At 53.7% G+C, this 23,232-nt stretch overlaps 1 protein-coding gene across 1 annotated transcript in view; it reads left to right on the top strand.

Moving 5' to 3' along the window:
- Window positions 1–23,232, top strand: part of OTOG (otogelin) — a 117,976-nt gene that overhangs the window by 61,630 nt on the left and 33,114 nt on the right. The window contains exons 25-37 of the mRNA XM_011992963.1: window positions 3,120–3,254; window positions 3,538–3,684; window positions 3,975–4,094; window positions 5,979–6,095; window positions 6,792–6,948; window positions 9,594–9,620; window positions 12,135–12,302; window positions 15,771–16,049; window positions 18,227–18,344; window positions 19,061–19,140; window positions 19,588–21,356; window positions 22,097–22,265; window positions 22,556–22,701. Coding sequence (XP_011848353.1) covers window positions 3,120–3,254; window positions 3,538–3,684; window positions 3,975–4,094; window positions 5,979–6,095; window positions 6,792–6,948; window positions 9,594–9,620; window positions 12,135–12,302; window positions 15,771–16,049; window positions 18,227–18,344; window positions 19,061–19,140; window positions 19,588–21,356; window positions 22,097–22,265; window positions 22,556–22,701 — 3,432 coding nt within the window. The remainder of the gene's footprint in view (window positions 1–3,119; window positions 3,255–3,537; window positions 3,685–3,974; window positions 4,095–5,978; window positions 6,096–6,791; window positions 6,949–9,593; window positions 9,621–12,134; window positions 12,303–15,770; window positions 16,050–18,226; window positions 18,345–19,060; window positions 19,141–19,587; window positions 21,357–22,096; window positions 22,266–22,555; window positions 22,702–23,232) is intronic.

Raw genomic sequence — 23,232 nt, 5'->3', positions numbered from 1 at the left:
AGGCCCATCCATAGGCAGAGGACTACCAGATTTCTACCTGTAGTCCAATCCATGCTTCTCAACTCTAGGCTCACACATCCAACTGCCTACTTGACATCACCATATGTATGTCTAATGGAGGTCTCAACTTAACATATCCAGAACAGCACATCTGATCTTCCCCTTCAAACCTGCTTCTCCCTCAGCCTCCCCTATCTGAGTTGATGAAGACTTCGTTCTTCCAGTTGCTCAGGCCAAAAAAAGCTGGAGTCAACCTCGTGTCTTGTCTCTCACTACCTATATCCAACCTGTCCACAAATCCCTTTGGTTTTACCTTCATAATACACCTAGAATCTGACAACTTCTCAGTCTCTTCACTGCTGTTACCCTACTCCAGGTTGCCATCATCTCTTCCCTGATGTGCTGCAGTAGCCACTCAACTGGTCTTTCTGCTTCCCCTTGACCCCCTTGAGCTTAGGCTCAGTGCGGTATCCAGAGTGGAACATAAATCACATAGTGTCATTCCCATGATCAAGTCTTCCAATGCCCACCCCCCGTTCCCATTCCTAGCAGGAGCTAACCTTCGTATAGTGGCCCTATTGGACCCATGTCACCTGACCCTCCATTGCCCCTCTGAATTCCTCTTCTACTCTCTTGCCCTTACACTTTCCATTTTAGCCGTGTTGTCTCCCAAGTGTTCCCCAGAGCCTTTGGAGAGACTGTATCCTTTGTTTGGAACAACCTTCTTCCAGATGCCCATGAAACTAACTCTGTCACGTCCTTTACATCTCTACTCACATGTGCCCCAACCACCCTATTTAAAATTGTAACCCACTCCACCCACATTCCCAGTGACCTGTATCCTGCTCTCGCATAACACTCATTGCCTTCTAATGCGCTATAGTACATACTCGCACTGCCTTATTACTTTTTATTTAGTGTATCTCTTCTTCCTCTAGAATAAACATTCCCAGAGGCAGACGGTTTTCTTTTTTTGCTGCTTTATTTACTGATGTATCACAAAATTTTGGAATAATGCCTGGGATATGGTAGGCACCTAATATTTGTTGAATGAATTGGTAAGTGAATGAATGGAGTGGTAAAGGGAGTATGGACTTTGGAGTTAAATAGATCTGGGTTAAATATCAGGTCCATTACTTATTGGCTGTGTCTTGTAACCTCTCTGAGCCCTGGTGTCTCCTGCATGAAATCACAATCTTGCCCTTGAGACTGCTGTTATAGGTTGGTGTTTGTTGACCCCTTTGCCAAGGGAGACAGTGCGCGTGCATTCGATAGGCCATGGCTCTGTCATGAGTATTCAGGTATGGGGTGGGTGTGTTCTACGAGCTGGTCTGGGCCTGTGTGTTTCAGTGTGTGCCAGCGGGGCTCATTCCAGTGCACCCTCCACCCTTGCGCCTCCACCTGCACTGCCTATGGCGACCGGCATTACCGCACATTTGATGGGCTCCCGTTTGACTTCGTGGGGGCATGCAAAGTGCACCTGGTCAAGGTGAGTTCCCAGATGTTTCTGCCCAGCTGGCTCTGTGCAGACCTGTCAGGGCACCGTGGTGCTCTGGACTCCAGTCCGATGCAGAATTAGGTGGTCGGGAATCTAAGCCCTGAGTTGGGGCTGTCTAGAGACTAGAAGAAGTGCTGAGATGCAAGCTCAGGGCTGGATGGAGTTCACCAGTCCCGAGGTACCACACTGCCTGTCTGCTCACCATTATAATCTTGCTGTATTGGGTCCCAGTGCTTTTTTCTGTCTATAATAGCAAGAGCCAATGCTTTTTGAGCTTTTATTATATACCTAGGGGTCTATTGGGCCATATTTTGTGGATTATTTCACTTAAATATCACAGCAGCTCTGCAAGGTGAAGTTTATGGATCCCATGGTATAGATGTAACAATTCAGGCTAAGGGAAGTCAGGTAACTTGCCCAAAGTCCCCCATCGGTCAGTGGTAGAGCTGGGGTCAAGTTTGACCAAGAAATCTGACTAGAGAGTTGGTGTGCTTAAAGGAGTCACAGGTTATAATTTTCAGCTCACCTGGAGGAAGAAAACTGGTGATGTTGGGGGCACAGTGAAGGCAGGATCCCTACCCCAGGAGGAAGGGGCACTGCCATGGTGGAGGAGTGTCACAGACACACCCAGGGGACCTTGGTTTTGCTAATAGCCTATCTCATCTTATAAGAGTGACATCAATAATAAAAATAACATATAATAATAACAATGCCAAAACCTTTTATGGAAGGAATCCTATCTACAGGGCAGGCACTGTACTGGGGTCTTTCACATAACTGCAGTAAATCCCCACGAGATAAAGATTATTGACCTCATTTTATTTAAAAAGTTCTAAAGGTTACTGCAGTGTATATTAAAAACAAATATTCCCCTTCCCATCTCTTCTGTTCCTGTCTCCTGTTGAATAACCACTCCAGTCGGGGATGAATCCTGCAAGACCATTTTTCTGTGAGACATGGACACACACACACACACACGCGCACACACACACAGTTTGTTTAGTTTATGTGAATAGGATTCTACAATGTGCTTTTTTCACTTAATAGGATACCTTGGACTTGATTTCATATAGTTTGTACACACTTTTTTCTTTTGAACAGCTGTGTAGAATTCTACAGAACACCGCCCTCTAGTTTGTTTTATTTTTTCCCCATCGATGGACATTTAGGTTGTCTCCAATATTTAAATGCTGCAGTGAATACCTGTGTGGATGTATCCCCAGGTTCTTGGCAGTGGAATTGCTGTATAAAAAGCTATGTACATTTAAAATATTCGATGCCAGCAAATTCCCCTTCAAAAAGCTTACACTAGCATCAAGGATGTATGTGAGACAGTGCCTCTTCCCCGTACCCTATCGACACAATCATCCCTATTGTATATTTGTTAATACATTAATTCGTCAGATATTTTGGGGAGTCACTACATGTTAAGCACTACACTAGGCATCCAAAACCAGAACAGCTTCAGAGAACAGAAGTTGCCCAAAGTCACACAGTTCAGCAAACACAAAGTAGAAGTAGATTGAAAGCTGCTCCGGAGTGCGTGTTCCTCCACCTCTATACCTCTCGGCAGGATCTCTTTTCTCCCTTGTTTTATTGGACTCGCTTATTCTCTCCTCAGAGCATGTCAGATGTCAGCTTCTCTGTGATTGTAGAGAATGTGAACTGCTACAGCTCCGGCATGATCTGCAGGAAATTTATTTCCATCAACGTTGGGAGCTCACTCATTGTCTTTGATGATGACTCCGGAAATCCTGTAAGGCCCAGTGCCTGTGAAGGTTGTGTAGACAATTTACAGGTTACCAGGGGTTGGGGCAGAAGAGGGCTGAGGACTGGCTTCCTTACCACAGCAGTTTCTCTTGGAGAGCCACTGAGTTAGGAGCCCAGACTGAATTCCTCTTGGCCAGGGTCGGGAACACAGAGGCCAATGGCAGGGTATGAGGGAGGCAGAGGCATTGGTGAGGTCCTGGCTGCAGGCATAGCCGACCTGGGCACTGGGAGGCACTTGGGCTCAGGAGTGACCATCTCTGTCCCTCTAGAGTCCAGAGAGCTTCCTGGATGACAAGCAGGAGGTCCACACATGGCGAGTGGGATTTTTCACACTGGTGCATTTCCCACGGGAACACATCACCCTCTTGTGGGACCAGAGAACCACAGTGCACATCCAGGCTGGGCCTCAGTGGCAGGTACTTACATGAACAGTGACCCTCTGCTCCTGCTTGGGGCTGAACCAAGCCCTGGGTGTCTTTGGGTGAGCTGTACCCTCTCTGAGGAGCCAAGAAGAGCATGCCTCTGTTCTCTCCTCCACCCTGCTCTGGGCCCCTTCTCCTCTGACATTGCTCCATCCCTCTTCAAACTGTGACCTCAGCAGTGACTTCTAGGTCCATGATAGACTCCTGGGCTCATGGGGATCCCTCTGCCTGTGGCTCACCCCTGGCATGCCTGCAACTGACCATGGTGTCCTCTCTCTTTTCAGGGCCAGCTGGCAGGCCTCTGTGGGAACTTTGACTTAAAAACCATCAATGAGATGAGGACCCCAGAGAACCTAGAGCTAACTAACCCCCAGGAGTTTGGCAGCAGTTGGGTTGCAGTTGAGGTAAAGCCTCTCCTCCAGGCTGGCTTATGCCCCTCATTCAGATGGGCACTGCCAGCACTGAACCTGGCCCCAGGTCAGGGAAGAGGGATGCTGGTGTGAGGTTTCTCCTGCAATATTCTCTCAGCCTCTGACTGCATCCCTAGCCCTAGACTCTGTCCTATGGCCCAAAGATCATGCATCATCTTGTCTCACAAATCCAGCTGCCCACCCTACCCTGGACCAAGCCCTGGCAGGGTGGTGGAAGGTTGAGCAGGTGATAAAGTCTGTCCCAGGAGAGATGGTCACTCATCATGATGCCCCCCGGTGCCTGGAACTAGGTCTGACACAGAGAAGAGACCAAGAGAGACTGAGGAGGGTTGAGGCAATCAGGGAAGTCTTCCTGAAGGAGATGAGACTGGTGCTGACACTTAAAGTTTGGGCCATGCTTAAATAGATGAATATATCAGCGATAAGATCTCTGAGAGGAAGGGCAACACTAGCATAGATAGAAATGAGGGGGTCTGCCCCAAGGGACAATCTGAGAGATGTCCAACTGAGGCTGTCAATCTGTGAGCTGTGGGGGAAACAGCTGTGAGTTGAGAGCAGGAGACTTGGGTTCTTGTTGGGTCATCTATTGACTTTCTGGGTGACCTTGAGTACATCCCATCTCTGCAATCCTCTGCAAAGAGAGGGGACTTGGCCAAGAGAGAGCAGATGAATAGATTTCACTTCATGTGACAACTCTGATTGGTCAAAAGAGGTTACTTGGGAGCTATATTGAGAAACATCCCAGATCTGTGTCAAGCTCAGCTGGAAGGAGGACTGTGATCGATTATTTATGTCTGCCATGAGAGCAGCAGGGGAGAGTGGTGATGTGAGTGTTATATATTTGCCTTTCCTAGACTTAGTGATCTTAATGCCCTGCTGGGAAGTACACGGAGATGAGCTTATGTAGACTGGGGTAGGGGGAGCAGTTGGGCATGTCCTGGAGCTCAACTGTTCCAGGTGGGACAGGGCTGTTCTCACAGACTCTGAAATCCTGAGGTGGGACAAGGCTGTTCCCACAGCCTCTGAAAAGTGCACCCTAACACACCCCCATTTTAGAGAAGCTCAGTGGGTGACTAACCCTTGTTGTCCCCACACCCCCATACACATCATATTTCTCTCTTGCTAATCCTATTCGGCACACCATGGGGTTCTCTAGTGAAAATGTAGTCTAAGGAAAGAGATTCAGCAGACATCGGAAACATCTGTATTAGTTATCTACTGCTATGTAACAATTTTATGAGACCTAGTGGCATTAAACAACACTCATGTATTATTTCAGTTTCTGTGGGCCAGGAAGTCAGGACACGGCCTGACTTGGTTCCCTGCTTAGTGTCTCACAAGGCTGCAATCAAGGTGTCAGTCAGGGCTGGGCTCTCATCTGGAGGCTCCACTGGGGAAGGAACTGCATCCTCACCTGCTCACATGGTTGTTGATTACATTCAGCTCCTTGAAACTGTAGGACTAAAGGTTCCATTATTTTGGGGCCAGCTTTTGGCCAGAGACCACCCTCAGCAACAAGAGACCACTGACACTTCCATCCATGTGGGGTCCCCCAGCATGGCTGCTTGCTTCCTCACAGCCAGCAAGGGAGAGACTCCAGCAAGATGGGCTCTGGGATCTCATGTTGGGAATTGTGTGATCACATACACATGGCCATGTCCATCCCATCACCTGAGCCATATTCTGTTGGTTTGAGGCAAGGCATAGGTCCCTTCTACACTCAAGGGAAGGGGATTTTATAAGAACATGAATATCAGGAGGCAAGGATCATGGCGGCCACCCTAAAATCTATCTGTCATGTCAGGCAACAGGCATTTGGCAAATAGGGAGGTCAACAGCCCTGCCTTTGCCCCTCAGTGCCCAGACACCCTCGATCCTCGGGATACATGTGTCCTGAATCCTCTCCGAGAACCATTTGCCAAGAAGGAGTGCAGCATCCTGCTCAGTGAGGTGTTTGAGATCTGCCACCCTGTGGTGAGTGGACCCCAGCCTCGGCCCCTCCCGAGCACCCCCTCCACTTTCCTGGGATCCCTTCAGCTCTCAGACTCCCCCATGTCTCAGAGGAGACAGCTCAAATCTCCAGAGAAGATCTGCCTCTGCCGTTCCCCTGCCTCCAGCCGGCTCAGATGAGTCCGTCATATTTCCCCAGATAACCAGGCACAGACAACCAGGCAAACAGAGCTTGTGCCCTTTTCAAGCTCATCTTGATCTGGCCCTTCCTCCTTATCACGAAGTTCTTCTAAATGGTGGACCCAAAGCCCTCATGCTGAGGCACCGCCTATTGCCTGTTCTGCTTCGGTGCATGCAGAGGAGGCTGGGGCTCAGCATTGCATGGCACCCTGCAAGCCTTGAAGGCTGCCGTCAGATTGGCCTTGGCTGTCTCTGGCCCTGGCTAGGCAGTTCAGGCTCTACCCCTGTTCAGCCACTCTCGGCTCCTGGATCAAACAGGCCAGACTCAGGAGAGAAGAGAGCTTAGTTCTCAAAAGTGGGCATCTGCCTGGACCATGGAGTTCTCGTTTCCTTGTACTTCTCCCTTCACATCTCATGAGACAGGACAACTCAGCCTGTCCTGTGGTCCCTTCATGTTGGTGCTGGTAGCCATCAGCTGACAAGCTGCGGATCTGACATTTGGGATCTGTCCTTTGACCTCTGACTTCTGACCTTCTCCAGGTTGATGTCACTTGGTTTTACTCAAACTGCCTGACGGACACATGTGGCTGCAGCCAGGGTGGTGACTGTGAGTGCTTCTGTGCCAGCGTCTCTGCTTATGCCCACCAGTGTTGTCAGCACGGGGTGGCTGTTGACTGGCGAACCCCCCGCCTCTGCCGTGAGTGTCCCAGACAATCACCCGAGGGACAGAGTGTCCCCTGTGGGCATACCCTAGGGGTACTGGCAGTCTGTCTAGCGTTTATTGAGTACTTAGAATGTACCAAGCACCAACTGCTTTGGGCGTGTTATTCATTGAATTCTTACAACTACCCTTTGAAACAGGGCTATGTATTTCCTATTTTAGTTGAAGAAACAGCTTAGAGAGAGAGAGATCAAGTAACCTGCTCAAGGTTAGTGGTGGAGCCAAGGTTCATCCCTAGAGAGTCCAATGCGAACCCGTGCTCATAGCCACTTTGTTAGAAGAGTCAGGAGCCTAGACCCAGAGTTACCACTTGTAAGCTGTGTGACTTCAAACAAGTCACCCAACCTCTCTGGGGCTCAATTTTCTCATCTGAGAAACAGGAATAGGCCTGCCCCCAGGTTGACTCTGAGGACCAAATGGGGTGATGAATATAGAAGTCCTTTGTCAGCTGAGATTCGCAGGTCCCATCAGAGGCAGCACACATGATCAGTTTATTCAGAGCAATGGTGGTCTGCAAATGCTTTTCATTGCATACCCCTATCAAGTAAAATCATTTTGTGCACATACATATGCATACATAGATATGCATCCATAGATATACTCTTCATGTAAAATACGTAGACATATTTAAAAATTAATATTTAAAAGGTGAAAGAAAACATAAAGAAGGCTAAATTCTTCATTTCTTATTTTTTATTTATTCGCGCACACCAAAGGATTTTCCTGGTGCAAGCACCGCGCCTTGGGGTGTGATGGCCATTACACAGCCTTGCTCTCTGGGGTCAGACTGATTGAGTTCAGACCCAGCTCCACCGAGTTGGCCTGGGAGTCTCTTCACCTGTAATAGAGGGGTGAAGATAGCTGCATCTACCTTGTAGGGTGCTGTGAGGTTTAAACAAGGCATTGTGTGTACAGCACTTGGCACAGTGACCTATGCTAATGCGGAGGTTGTCATTTTTTCATGGACACCTGGGTACTGACATGTCCTGAGCCCTGACGCCTGCAGGCGAGATGCCAAAGGAAGAAGGTGGAGCAGAAGCACACTTGCTGAGGGTCCACTGCGTGCCAGGCCTTGTGCCTATGTGCATTACTTCATTTAATATTCAAGACTAGAGGGAGATGATTGAGGTGCTTACCTGGGGTACAAGGTTTGAGGGGGCACCAAAAATGCAGTAATCAAGAGAAATAATATTTTGATGTAATATTTCTGTAAAATAAAAATTGCTGCAAAAATACTGTGGTGAACAAACTTTCAAAGGCTCAATAGTATTAATGTTTCCTTTGGTCTCAGTCTCTACTCTGGCTCAGTGGGAGACTCAGTGGGAGACTGTTAATGATCTTGTCTTTATTTTTAAATGTTGATATTTTATTTGTCATGGTTTTTCTTGCATTAATTTTGATGTCTTAAAATATTGCATTAAAATAGTATTTATCTTGATTACTGAGATTTTTGGTAGCCCCTTAAATTTCACATCCAAGGTGAGCACTTTGCCTTACTCTGGTCCAGGCCCTGGCAGATCTATGGGGCAGATGCCAGTAGCCGTCCCACCTTAGAGGAGGGCACTAAATTTCACTGACGTTAAGTGACTTGGTTCAGTATGCACAGTTGATGAGTGAGGGACGTGGGATTTGAACTCAGGTCTAACTCTAGAGAGCTGGCTTTTTAATGACTCTTGTTGGCTACCACTCCTTGACTGGGTACACCCTGGAAACCAGAAACTTGGCAATTTTCTAATTTTCTGGTTCAGCCTTCTGAGTCTGCAGATGGAGGGAGAGGCAGGCACGTGCCCGCAGCCACACGGCAGGCCTGTCTCCTGACTCTACGTGCTCTTTCTGGAGGGTGACCCCAGATGCATTGACCTTGTGGTCTGGGGTGTGGAGTGAGTCGGTGGCTCTCTTCAGACCATGCCTACGTGTGAAGCATGCTGCTCCTAAGCTTTATCCCAGGTCTATCTGCCTGGGTCTTCATGGCTTTGCTGCTGGCTTTAGGGGTCTCCCGCAAGGTCCTGGGCACTCCCCAGTGGACCGAACATCTGCAGCTGAGGGGCCGGGGGAACAGGGTGTGGTGCTGGAGATGACCACTAGAGGGCGCGCTGAGCCCACGCTTGCAGGAGCTTCTTACAGCTTGGCTGGTGGAAGCGCCTCTGCAGTGCAAGCGGCTTGAAGAAGCCGGTGATGCTGGGGGCTCCTGGTCCCCTTCCCACCCAAGGCTCTTGGAAGACCAACCTCCGTCTTGTGCTTGTATCCCTCTGGGGACCTTCTGCAACATTTCTGATTAAAACTCCCACCCCTTGGTTCTAATCCTGCTCTTTGGCACCACACAAAATACACCCGCTTCTTTCCAACATTCATTCATTTGTTCATTTACTTGACACATCGCTGAGGTGCCTACTGTGGGCCAGTCTTTGAGCCTCATGCTGTCGGCCCAGAGAGGAGCCATTCTATTTACTTCACTTAAGACATCTGCATCCATGACCATCCCCAAATCTTGACATGTGGGAGGCAGGCCAGGCCCAGCACTTGGGGAAGAAGGGAGGCTGGGATGCTGGGGGCCTTGGCTCTGTCTGTCTGTTCCAGGCTCTGGGCTGGCTCTCAGGAAGTCCCTGTTCTCTCTCTTTCAGCGTATGACTGTGACTTCTTTAACAAAGGTAAGACCATCCTCCCCACGCAGAGTCTAAGGGGCCCAGGCACTGCCAGCCCTGTCCTGATGCCACACAGCATCAGCCATCCCAAGGCGCTGCTGGCCCTGGAAGAGCCCTGACCCGGGTTGGGAGGGCCCCCATCATGCAGAGAGAGCCCTGACAGTGCAGGGCCCAGGGGCATCCTGCACCTCTGTCCTCAGCAGTTGCTGCAGCCCCTGTCCCGGGCCCAGGCAGGCCGGCTCCCAGGGACTGTGCTCGGCAGGGCAGCCCCACCAGGAAGGAAAAACCCCATTCCCACCAACTCGCCAGCTCCTTCACCTTCATAATCTAGCTCATCAGAGCCACAGAACATCACCTTGGGTTCCCCGAAGATTTGCTTTTGGCAAAAGCAGACACAAACTGCCCTTTCTGAGTATGAGTGGAACAAAACATGTGGCCCGACACATTCATCTTCAAACTCAACCAAGGTCGCAGGATTCCGGCAGACGCTCTGACATTTAGATTAACGAGGGTGCAAACACAGGTCATAACCAAAGACCCAGGGGAGGTTAATGTCCAGTTTAGAGCCAATTCATCAATTTAATCACCAGGATTGGGTAGGTGGGATAGAGAAGGGCTGCCCAGGAGTAGTTTTTAGCACTGAACTTCATCCAGTTGGGCCAGGGTCAGACCTTGGCAGAGTGAAATGCTCATCTGGTCCTCCGTGCTGTTCGCCTTTGACTTCCACTCCCCGACCCTCCTCCAGGGACTGTGCTGCCAGGAGCAGGCCTATGTGGGCAGAGGCCCAGGGCTTTGTCCTCAGTTGCCTGCATTATGAGATTTTGGCTTGAGCGTGGTGGGTGAAGTGGAAGAGAGAGACTGGAGACAGGATACTATCTGGGGGCCTGTGAGATGAGGGCCAGACCAGGGTGTAGCATGAGCATCCACAGGACTGCAGTTCTGCCAAAATACTAGTGCCCAGGGGCTCTTGATGGCCCCAGAACTTCAACTGGTAAAGGGATGAGCCTGCAATGGGGGATCTGTGGTCCCTGGGACAGACAGGATCTGTCTGACATCAGGCAAGACATTTCAGCAAGATGAAGCTGCTCCGTTTTCTCTCTTCCGTGGCATTTTGGGTGGCAGTAACTGGCAAAGGACAAGCTGTTTCTAGCATCTTCCACCTACCCACCCACCCACTCACCCATCCTTGCTCTGTTCTTCTACTAGCATTTGGTCTGGTCCTGGCCCGCTGGGTGCTGGAAAGTCAGCAGTCCCTGAGTCCTGCCACAGCGGTGTGCGGAGCGGGCTCACGCCGCCTCTCTAGCACCCATTGTGTTCCTAACTCCTCATTCAGTTGGTAGTTTCCAGTTGACCCCTCGTGGGAGTGTTTACGCCATGGAAATCCGAAAACCTACAAACCACTTTTTTTTGTTTGTTTGTTTGAGAGCTCGTTGTTAGCCATTTGCCAGCACAGCACTGCTTGTCTCCCATCTAGTGGGGGTGACAGATGTGGACCTCCCATCCAGATCCTCATCCGAAGAGCTGTAACTAGTATGTGCCATGCTCCAAGAGCTGGTGGGACACAGAGGAGGAGGGACAACATTTGCCATGTGGCAGGAGAGGGTGCAGGGAGAGCGTCACAAGGAGGTGACATTTGAGCTGGGCCCCAGAGGTTGAGTAGGCGTTTGCCAGGCACAAAACGGGGAGGACTACTCTGAGTGGGTGGAACGGTGTGATGAGATGTGAGCTGGGAAATAACACCACTGCTCCTTCCAGAAAGAGCAAGAGAAGTTCAGCATGGCAGGAGCCAGGGCGTGGGGGGAGTGGGGAGGTGGGCAGGGGCTGAGAGCTGAAGGGCTTCTGAATTCAAGCTGGGCTCTTTAGATTGTGTCCTGAGGGCCATGGAGAGTCACTGGTGCACCCCAGCAAGGGGCATGGCTGGGAGGGCAGCTCAGCAGCCGTAGGGAGGAGGCATTGGAGAGCGGGGACACAGCAGACGCAGGAAGATCCCTACAAGGTGATTGTCCAGGAAGCCCATGTTCTGTGCCAACCTATACTGACAACCACAGGAATTATAAAGACTCAAAAGTGATACGTGTTTGAAATAATTAGATAAACACTAACATGTTTATCGTCCCTCAGGCCTGGGGTGGGCAGAAACCTGGTCTGCTGTCTTCTTCCCGAGGGCACCTTGAATAGAGCAGTGGCTGTAATGGTGAAGTTTCAGGCAGTGGGAAGGCTGTGGAGAGACACTGGGGGGCCCAGGTGCTCCCTGTGGGTGGCCTTCTTCCTTGGCTCTCTGTGAAGTGATTCAGGCACTGTGCAGTGGGTCTGTTCCTTTCAGGGGCTGGCAGCCTGGGAATCCTGTCCCTTCCTTCTCAGGGTCATCAAGGTCCCTGAGCTCTGGGATGAAGGACGCCATCAAGAGTTCCTCCTTGGTAGCTTGCTCTCCCACCCCACTGCTGCCAAGGGGTGGGGCAGGAGGTATGGGAGGTGGGCAGGCAGGGGGGCCAGGCTGCTCACGGGGCCTCTTCTCTCCAGTGCTAGGTAAGGGCCCCTATCAGCTGTCCAGCTTGGCAGCCGGTGGTGCCCTGGTGGCCATGAAGGCGGTGGGCGAAGACATAGTTCTAGTGAGGACAAAGGATGTGGCGCCAGGGGACATTGTGAGCTTCCTGCTGACAGCTGCTCTGTACAAGGCCAAGGCCCACGGTAAGGCCCACCTCAGTCCCGCTCCAGCTCTTCTGGGAGGGAGGAGGGTGCTGGAGGAGGGGTGAGTGCTGAGGCCCTAAATATCTGTAGTGGCGGGGGAAATGGGGGCTCTGACAAGTGCCCCTCTCCCAGTTGAGATGGTGCTTCTAGGTCAGCTTCTTCTCTGCAGACACTCTCCATCTGCTCCCCTAACCTCCAGGGCAGCCAAGGCCCAGGTGTGCCTCTATACCTTGCTGTATGCAATAGCTGTTCCAGAAAAGCCAAGCAGCAGCTCTCCCTCCTCATGCTCCTCCTCCTCCTTCCTCTCTTCCGCTCTCACCCTCCCCCCATCTCTCCCTTCTTCCCTCCTCTCTTCCCTTTCTCTCTCAATGTCTCTTCTTGCCTCCCTCCCTTTCACTGAACCCTAATCCCATGCCAAGCACAGAGCCGGGTACTGGGAAATCAGGGATACAAGAGACACAGTCCCTGCGCATCAGAAGCCCACAGTCCCATCAGGGAGACAGACATGCCCAGAGGCAGTCACAGCACCTGTGAGAACACTGGGGAGGGGCCCCCAACTCAGTCTTAGAGTCAGGAGAGGCTTCTTAAAATACAGGATGTTCCCCTGAGAGCAAGAAGGAGTCTGGAAGGGAAACTTCTTACTTACTTAGTAAGCTAAGCTCAGGAGCTGGGACTTTATCCTGAGGGCAATGGGGAGCCATGGAAGGGCTTTGAGGAGGGGAGGGGACATCCTGGCTCCTGCCCAGCCCCAGGCATGGCCAACATCCCTAGCTGTGGGTGATGTTCATGGCGGTGTGAGCCCGGGGGAGGTAGGTGGTACCTGGCAGAATCATGTAGCTGCGTAAGAAAGCCTGGGAGTGAGGAATCAGGGACTGGGCCACAGGAGAGCCAGAAGCACCACCCCCAAAGACAGCACTTCCTCCCTACACATTTCTGATCCCCAAATCCGTGCGTTCCTGCCTGACAAAGGTGTCACCACCTTCCAGATGTGGCAGGCCATCTGCTTAGTGAGGCTTTTCTGTTCTCCATCCAGTATGTTAGTCTAGTAGGTTATGTGTAGTCCAGAGGGGGTGTTGCCTTTCCACTAGGTTTATGGGCATGCTAAGCAGGTCCCTGGAGTCACCTGGCTTTAGAGGATGTCACTGGGGGCAGGATCCCAGAGGCACTCCAGTCCAGGCTCCATCTCAGAGTCAGGCGTGGGTCTCATGGGCCCAGTGGGGACCCAAGCTCCTCCCTCTCCCATCCCATACTGCTTCTCCTGGGCTGTACCCAGGGTCCTGGGCAGCCAAGGAAAGGTGCCTTCCAGGTGGGACCTAGGGTGGCTGCATGGAGGAGGTGTCCCTTAAAGGATGGAAAGATGGTTATGCGAAGAAGTGGAGAGCAGGAAATGTCATGGAGGGGAGGACTCAGCAGTCACCGAGGCCCAGGCTTCCCACTCTGGGGAGTCACGACCACAGCCTGACAGAGGTCCCTGGGGTGCTAGTGTTACCTGAAGATTTTTTGGGGGGGGAGGTTACTTATTTATTAATAATCATATGTTGCCCTTCTGTAGGACTTCTCATGTACCGGCACTGTTCTAAGTGCTTCATGTGTAGCAACTCATTTAATCCTCATGACAATCTTAGGAGGTAGGGACTATTATTTTCCCAATCTGCAGATGAGGGAGCTGAGGCCCGGAGAGGTTAGGTGACTTACCTAGGGCGCAGTGCTTGTTAGTGACAGGTGCCAGCCGTTTGGCTCCAGAGTCTTTCATTCAAACTCCTCTGCCATACTGCCTTCCAAACCGAGGCATTAAAGAAGAAATACAGAGGATGGCAGGCGAAGTCAATCGAATATTTACAGTACAGCCCCGGACTCTGCACCTCAAGGTCTCTGCCCTGTTAGGAGGACAGCAGGGAAAACAGTGGAGAAGCCTTGATCCAGGTCAACCCTGTCTTCATGAAGGAGGAAGCCAAGGCCCAGGGAGGAGAAGTGACTTGCCTGAGGTCACGCATCCCGTAGAGCAGGCTGGGGCTAGCCCTCGGTGCCCTACCACGCTGGGCTGCCCATGCCGGCGCCTGCATCCCATGGGTGGGGCTGGCCCTGTGGCGGTGAAGATGCTGGGCTCTGGCCTCGGCCTGCCTGCGTCCAGCCCTGCCTCCCTCATCCACTGTCAGTGTGACTCTGGGCCTCTGTTCCCTCCTCTGTAAAGTGGGAATAGTAATATCACCACCTTTTAACCTCTCACAGCAATGTATTCTCTCCCCACCCCACAGCCGCCAGGATGGCAAGCTCCATGAGGGCAAGAATTTTCATCATTTTGCTCCCTGTTGTGGCCTCAGTGCCTAGAACATGGCCTGGCCCACAGCAGGTACTCAGTAAATATTTGCTGCTGAATGAGGGAATTTTTCACTTCACAGGGTTCTCGTAGGAATTTTATAACCTGCGGGCAAATGGCTTGCTTAGCACAGTGCCTGGCACGTAGTAAGTCATGTGTAAACAGCAGCTGTGATTATTAACATGAATAATGAAGCCTGTCTCCGTTACCTGCCATCTTCTCGCAGCTGCCCAGGGAGGTGTAACAGGGACACTGTCGTCCCTCCTGGGGATACAGGGGACACATGGGAGGGGCTGAAGATGCACCCGCCCAGCACCATGCTGTGCCAGGTGCTTCACACACACCTCATTGATGATCCCTCCAACAGCCCAGGCATGGATGTGCTTGCCCACATCACAGCCAGGGTGGTAAGCTGGAATTCCGGCCCCGTGCTCACCCCCTGTGCCTGCTTGTGGATTTGGGACTTGAGGAGACCCATAAGGCCCTGTGCAGGGGAAACTGCCCACTGGGCATCAAGCCGCATGCCCTAGAACTGGGCAGTTATGGAGACCGGAGAGGGAGGACAGAGACGAGCTTTGGGTCTCTAGGCAAGCTCTCTCTGGGACCCTCTCCCTATCTGTGGGTTGGACGAAGGGCTGCCAATGCTGGCCCTCTGGGATCCTGTGAGAAGCAAGACCAAGCTGGGGACCCTATAGCCTGACAAATCACCAACCCCCAGCCTGCCCCACATGTCCAATGCAATGCAACCATCAGGACAGCTGCCTCTGTTGTATTCGCTGCTGGATCCTGGGTATCTAGAATGGTGCCTGGCACATTGAGGGCACTCAAACATGTTTGCAGAAGGAGGGAAGAATGGAAAGAGGGGTGCAAGGGGGACAGAAGGAGATAGTTCAGTTACCTTCCCGAGGCTCAGCAGTTGGGGGATCTCTAAGCCTCCACTCGCCCTCAGGCAGAGATGGTGTGAGCAGAGGGACAGCTGGCAGGCAGAGTAGGTGAGCCGGGGGCCGGCGTAGGGGGCAAGGCCTGCTGGTCTTCAGGCGTGCTGCCGTCCAGAGTTGTTGAGAGAGCAGATGTGTGCCAGGATGCTGTCCCCGCAGCCCACCAGTCTGGACTTCTGCCTGCACTGACCCTGTCCGTGTGGTTCTCTGCAGACCCAGATGTGGTATCCCTGGAGGCAGCAGACAGACCCAACTTCTTCCTTCACGTCACAGCCAACGGGTCTCTGGAGCTGGCTAAGTGGCAGGGCCGTGATGCCTTCCAACAGCATGCCTCCTTCTTGCTGCACCGGGGCACATGGCAGGCAGGCCTGGTGGCCCTGGAGTCCCTGGCCAAGCCCAGCTCCTTCCTCTGTGCATCGGGCCCGGTGCTGGCCCTGCGGCTGTACGAACACACAGAGGTGTTCCGCCGGGGCACGCTCTTCCGCCTTCTGGGTAGGTGACCCCCTGCCATTGCCCTCGGCCCCTTGGCCCTCTCAGTCCACTGCTCTTCCCACCCTGTCCCCACCTCACCCTTCCAATTGCCCCTAAGAGGCAGAATCCTCCTTCTCTTGGCACAGGGGGCCACATGGGTGCCACCCTGAGACGAGAGGTGGCCCGGCCTCCATGTTAACGGCCTAGGGAACCACAGACAGTGTGCTTGGGGTCCAGCCAATGTCCTGGGTCCTGCCTGCTGCCACAGGCCAATTACACGGTCTAAAAATATAGCAGCCTTTGTGGAAGTGAGGGAAGGTGTGATTCTGGCTGCAGCACTCGTAGCCGCTGGCTCAGTTTTCTTGCTGTTGGGGTCACATGCCTGCCCCATGAGTTCAAGGACTGTCACAAGGGGGATAGGTCTGGGGACCAGCAGCCTCATCTCTGAATGGAAGGCCCAAGCCCCTGGACAGGGATGGGGTGACTCCCCGAACTTCCACCGAGGCCAAGGGGGTCCAGGGCCTGCCCTGCCAGCTATGTCTGTCCCCAAAATATTGTTCTCTGCCTAAACCCTGGAGTTTCCTTACTGTTTTCTCTGTCTTGCATGGGGCTTGGGGGTACTTGTGTCTGTGGATGGATCCATTTGCATGTACACATATGGAAATGTGTTTTCAGCCAGCCTCCTCATTTCATCACCCACCCCACCCAAGCCAAGGCTGGGTGAGCTCATTCTTCCCTTCAGCGGTTAGCGAGTCCGCCCTTGAACTTGACGTGGGACAGGTTTATCACCGGCCATGATGACAAGACTTGCTCATGATGGGAATATTTGTGTCCCTTTCTGGAAGACACTGGGGCATGAGCCCAGACTTTGAAGCTGGACAGCCTTGGGTTCAAATCCTGACCCCAGTCCTAGACACTTGGAGGAGAACCCCTATCTCCTTGACTTGGTTTCTTCACCTGTGGAATGGGGATATTTGTCTGAGAAGTGTGCTGTGAGGACTGGCTGTGTCTTGTGGGCTTTGCCCAGGGCCTGGCACATAGTAGGTGCTCCCCAAATGTAAGTTACACTCTCCAGGCTTTTGGAAAAGCAGGTTTCTTCACAGCTGGCAGCAGTGTTCAGGTTAGGGCATCTGGAGGAGCTGCTGGTGGGGGCTGCTCCCTGGAGCCTGCTTCGGAGCCTACCCACACCTCCCTGCTCAGGCTGTGTGTTCAGAAACTGGTCACTTGTGCCGAGGTAGCCTGGGGTCTACTTGTCTGCCTCCAAGCCCCCCATAGGCTGCAGACTTTTCCCTCATTTGTCAAGGTACTAGTCACAGGGCCTCTTTTGAGAACATCTCCTCTGAAAACCTGTCATTTTCCCAGCATCATCTGTGCCTGGGTTTCCTCTTCTCTAAAGTGGGGGTAATAATAGCACCTACTTCATAGGACGATGGTAAGGTTGAATGAGTAAATCCGTGTGAGATATTTCGGGTAGCACCCAGTGCTGTTTAAGAGTTAGCCCAGCTGCAGGGGCAGTGAGGGCGGTGCTCTAATGACCTGCACCCTCAGACCCTGAGAGGCTCTTCAGGGGGCCCTCTGGGAACAGAGAGGGCTGAGCCTGGGGAAAAGCACCTCCCTTGCAAGCTCTCGGGGGCCAGGTGCCCAGGAAGGCCTTGGGCTAGAGGGGAAGGGATTCCCCCAGTGCCTTCCCTCACCCCGCAGAGGAGGGCCTCTTGCCTCCATGGAGGTCTACAATAGCCCTGCTAGAGGCAGGGCAAGGAGGGGGTTACTGTGTCCTGGGATGCGGGGAAAGCCTGGGCACCAAGGTCCCAGAGGGGCAGGGTGGGTAGCAGGGCATCCCAAGGGAGAGATCAGGGGTCCAGGCCTCTTCTTTGGCCACCTTTCGAAGCCTCACTCCAACTGCCAGGACCAGAGCTTCCCTGTCCTCAGTCCTACCCTGTCCTCAGTCCTTCCCTGTCCTCAGTCCTTCCCTGTCCTCAGTCCTGCATTCAGTTCCCAGAGCCCCGTCCCCAGGATACCCCAGGCACTCACACCAACCACGGTGAACACAGTTTCTCCTTAGCGTGGTTTTTTCCCCATTCACTTTCCCTGCATGGGTCCATTTATCCCCTCCACAGAATGGGGGGACAGGGCTAAGCTCTGGGACTTCCTCTGTGTCTTCACCTGACCCAGAGTTGCTGCCCCATCTCACTTTCTAGATGCCAAGCCCTCGGGGGCTGCCTATCCCATCTGCGAGTGGCGCTATGATGCCTGTGCCAGCTCCTGCTTCCAAACCTGCCGGGACCCATGGGCAGCCAGCTGCCGGGACGTACCCAGGTGAGATGTCAGGGGCTGTGGGCATGGAGTCAAGGTGCATGCACCAGTGTGTGTGTGCACTCACATACACTTGTGTATGAGTGTTTCACATGTTGAGTGTATGGGGATGTGTGTACCAGGGTGACTGTGTCTTTCCATATATGCACATATGTGAGCATATGTGAGTATCTATTTGTGCATGATGTGCGTGCAGCAGAGCCTTGTGTGTGTTTGTGTGTGTACTACTACAACTGTGCATTCATTGTACACAGTTGCATGTATGCAGGTGTTGTGTGCAGCTGTGTGCATGTGTGAGGGCGTATTCACTGATGTTTGTGGGAGTCTCTGTGGGTGTGTTTGCATGTATGTGTAAAAATTTAGACATCCTGCAAGGATGGAGGGGGTACATGAGACCACGTGAGAATGTGCCCAGGCCGAGACACATGTGAACATGTACCTGAGTGTGTGCAGAAGTGTACCTTGCTTGTGTGTGTGTTTCCCTCTCGGTCTGAGGGGTAGAAGTGTGCAGGAGTGTGCTGCATACATATTGGGTGTGTGTGCTCCTGTACATGTGTGACAGCATCTCTAAGGAGGGTCATGTGTGTGTACATGTAATAAGCACATGTGTGCACACATACGTGTTATAAGAAAGGATAAGGCCTGTGCTCAGTCGAGGGAAAAAGAGGTGGCTCTCCCTGTATTCCAGGCCACTAACCTGCTCCCTGCTCTGTCCTCAGGGTAGAAGGCTGTGTCCCTGTGTGTCCTGCCCCCAAGGTCCTGGATGAAGTCACACAGAGATGTGTCTACTTGGAGGACTGTAAGTGGCCCGGACTTCTCGTCCTTCCCTCAGATTTCCTCTAAGTCCCTAGGGTCTCATTGAGCAGTCATGCCTCAAAGCTCCCAGGTCCCAGAGAAGCAAGATCAGCACAGGGACCTTTGGAAAGAGATACAGGCACAGGGGAGGCACAGGCCTCATCCGGTCTATTCGCCCCGCTTCACAGAGAGGAGAAATGAGGCGCAGAGTGGGGTCACATGGTGAGAAGGTGGTGCAGCCAGACTTAGACCTGAGGTCTCTTGGCTCTGGGGTCAGGGTCTGAGGTCGGGCAGAGTTCAGACCTGCTGACTTCTTCTGGCCGTCAGAAGCTGCCCTCACCCCATCACCAAGGGTGCCAGTCCTCAAGCCCCACACCACAGCCCTGCCCAGCGATGACCCCCTGGGGCAGCAGTCACCCCGCCTTCTGAGCCTCTTCTCTTGTCTCCGCAGGTGTGGAGCCAGCAGTTTGGGTTCCCACAGAGGCCCTTGGCAATGAGACCCTCCCTCCCAGTCAAGGGCTGCCCACTCCCAGTGACGAGGAGCCACAGCTGTCACAGGAAAGCCCCGGGAGCCCCACCCACAGGCCAGCCCTGGCCCCAGCTGCCCCACTCCCCACAGCCCTGAACCCACCAGTGGCAGCCACTGAAGAGCCAGTGGTGTCTCCAGGCCCCACCCAGTCCACCCTGCAGCAGCCACTGGGGCTCACTGCCTCTCAACTCCCTGCCCACCCCACAGAGGCCCCAGCCAGCAAGGGAGTGACTGCCAGCCTCCTGGCCGTCCCCCACACACCAGAGTCCTCATCCCTCCCTGTTGCACTGCAGACACCCACACCTGGCACGGTGTCAGGTGCCGTGGAGACAACAAGGGTGACTGTGATCTTTGCAGGAAGTCCCAACATCACAGTCTCCTCCCGGTCGCCCCCTGCCCCTCGCTTCCCGCTCATGACCAAGGCTGTGACAGTCCGAGGCCATGGCTCCTTGCCTGTCAGGACAACACCCCTACAGCCCTCCTTGACAGCAAGTCCCTCCTCCAGACCTGTGGCTTCCCCTGGAGCCATCTCCAGGTCCCCCACCTCCTCGGGATCCCACAAGGCTGTGCTGACACCTGCAGTAACTAAGGTCATAAGCAGGACAGGGGTCCCCCAGCCTACCCAGGCCCAGAGTGCTTCAAGTCCCAGCACCCCTCTAACTGTGGCTAGAACAGCAGCAGAACAGGTTCCTGTCAGTCCCCTCACAACCAGGAGCGCGGAGATGGTGCTGTCCACAGAGAAGGGCGAAGCCGGGCACAGCCAGCCCATGGGCTCGCCTGCCTCCCCACAGCCACACCCACTCCCCACTGCACCACCCCGCACAGCCCAGCATACCACCACAGCCACCAGGTCTCCAGCTCTGCCCCCAGAGACCCCAACTGCCGCCAGCCTGTCGACAGCTGCTCATGGGCTGGGAGCCACACCCTTCGTGTCCCTAGAGTCAATTGGTCCATCCCAGTTCCTCTCTGGCCTGCCTCCCGACACCAGCTTGCCCCTGGCCAAGGTGGGCACATCTGCCCCAGTGGCCACCCCTGGCCCCAAAGCCTCTGTCATCACCACTCCACTCCAGTCACAGGCCATGACTCTGCCTGCTCAGACACTTAGCCCAGTACCGCCTTTCACTCCCGCAGCAATGACCCAGGCATACCCACCTGCCCACATAGCACCCTCGGCAGCGGGCACAGCTCCAGGCCTGCTGCTGGGAGCCATGTTGCCAACCTCTGGAGTCTTGCCTGTGACTGAGGGCATGGCCTCCACGGTATCTGTTGTCTCACGAAAGGGCACCACAGGGAAGGTGGCCATCCTATCCCAGCAAGTGTCTCTGCCCACCTCCATCTATGGCTCTGCCCAGGGTGGGCCCACAGAGCTCATGCCTGCCACGAGCCACCCTCTCACCCCCTTGATGACTGAGCCCGAGGGAGCCCAGGCAGGCACAGCTCTGCCAGTGCCCACATCCTATCCCCTGAGCCGCGTCTCAGCCAGGACGGCCCCCCAAGACAGCACGCTGGTTCTGTTGCCTCAGCTGGCTGAGGCCCATGGAACCTCGGCAGGGGCTCACCTCGCAGCAGAGCCCGTGGACGAGGCCATCACAGAACCATCTGGGCGCTCAGCCCCAGCCCTGAGCATCGGAGAGGGTTTGGCAGAGGCTTTGGCAACCACCACTGAGGCCAATACATCCACCACCTGTGTTGTGAGTGATTTGTCAGGGTTCTGTTCCCCCTTATGTGATCCCTCCCTTCATCCCTTCCCTCTTCCCTGCTAGATGGAGTTTTAGTTGCTATCCTCATTCCTGCCCCAAGCTCCTGGTCCCTGAAAAATTCTCCAGTCTCCTGTTGGCCCCAATGCCATAGCAGGGTTCCGCCTGGCCCATCTAGGCCCTGGGGGTCTGATTGGATGGCCTAGTGTGATGCCCAGGTGACAATGTGTGTGTGCTGGTGTGTGCCTTTTGTGAGTCTGCTGTGTGCGTTTGTGTTCACGTGTGTGAGACAGTATGAGCGCTCGTGTGTCTGCATGTGTTCTTGTGTGTGTGATGAATGGTGTTTGAGACATCCTCATGTGCATCTTTGTGCCTTTGTGAGAATCTGTATGTGTGTGTGTGCGCGTGTGCGCGCGCAGGCTTGCGCAGGTATGCTAGGGTTTCTGTGAGTGTGAACTAGTGTATATACATGCCTGTGTACCCAGACCTCTCAGCGCAGGCCAGGCAGATCTGGAGAGGTCTCCAAGAATCATTCCCTGACCTCCGAGCTCACACTAAGCACAGCGCCAGGCCCCAGATGGCTTGTTAGTGGGTGGGGGGTGAGGGCATCCTTCCCTAGAAGGTCCCTTGCTCCACTAGGGCCTATATGTGGGAAGGATTGGGTGCCCTCATGGCTTGCAGGGTGGGCTGTAGCTCCTCGATGGGCACTCACACTTCCTCCACTCTGTACCCAGCCAATTGCCGAGCAGGACTGCGTCCGCCACATCTGCCTGGAGGGCCAGCTGATCCGCGTGAATCAGTCCCAGCACTGTCCCCAAGGCGCTGCTCCCCCTCGCTGTGGGATCCTGGGCCTCGCCGTGCGGGTGGGTGGGGACCGCTGCTGCCCACTCTGGGAGTGTGCCTGTGAGTCAATGGGATCAGCGGAGCCTCCTGCATCCTCCCTGTATCCTTACCCCAGCATGACCGCCACCCCTGATCTATGTGCCCCAGACTCCCCTCCTGTGGGACCCCGACCTGGCAGATTTCCTACGCTTGTGACCTCTGATCTGTGTGATGCCTGGTCTGAGCCACCCTCCAGACTCCAGGCCTCTGCATCCATCCAGGAAGAAGACCAGGAACCTGCCCCATCTTCCTAGGCGGCCTTGGTCTTGCAGACATCCACCGATTCTTCTTGTGCCCTGTCCCTCCCCCAGGCCGGTGCTCAATCTTCCCTGACCTGAGCTTCGTGACCTTCGATGGGAGCCACGTAGCTCTGTTCAAGGAGGCCATCTACATCCTCAGCCAGAGCCCAGATGAAATGGTCACCGTCCATGTACTGGACTGCAAAAGTGCCAACCTGGTGCCTGCCCCATACCTCCCTCCCTGCTGGGGACTAGGAACTGAACTAGGATAAGAGGGGAGATGGAGCAGTGAGCCAGGGTTCCAGAGGCAAAGACAGATGTGGAAGCCCCCCTGAGCTCCCTCTGTCTCCAGGAATGGGCAGGGCCTCCCAGGTGATGGCTCCTTGGGAGGCTGGGGGAATAATTGAGTGGAGTGTGCTGCCTCCTGGTCCCAGCCTGTTCCATTCCCAGTTTGTGCCAGCTTCCTGCCATGTAGGAGGGATGGTACGGAAGTGCAGAGGAACTGGGATGTCACTCCAATGGTGTGTATCGAGGTCAGAGGTGCTGGCTGCAGGGAACTCCTACTAGGATGTCCCCATAAGCCAGGTGGAAAGAAGTAGCTTCTTTTCTCTTCCTCTTCCTCTTCCTCTTCTCTTCTCCTCTTCTCTTCTCTCTTGTCTCCCCTTCCTTCCTTCCTTTCTTTCTTTTTCTCTTTCTTTCTTTCTTTCCTTCTTTCCTTCCTTCCTTCTTTCCCTCCCTCCCTCCTTCCT

The sequence above is a fragment of the Mandrillus leucophaeus genome, unplaced genomic scaffold (assembly GCF_000951045.1).
Source record: "Mandrillus leucophaeus isolate KB7577 unplaced genomic scaffold, Mleu.le_1.0 Scaffold420, whole genome shotgun sequence".
NCBI classification, from domain to species: Eukaryota; Metazoa; Chordata; class Mammalia; order Primates; family Cercopithecidae; genus Mandrillus; species Mandrillus leucophaeus.
This window is presented reverse-complemented; position numbering and strand designations above follow the sequence as displayed.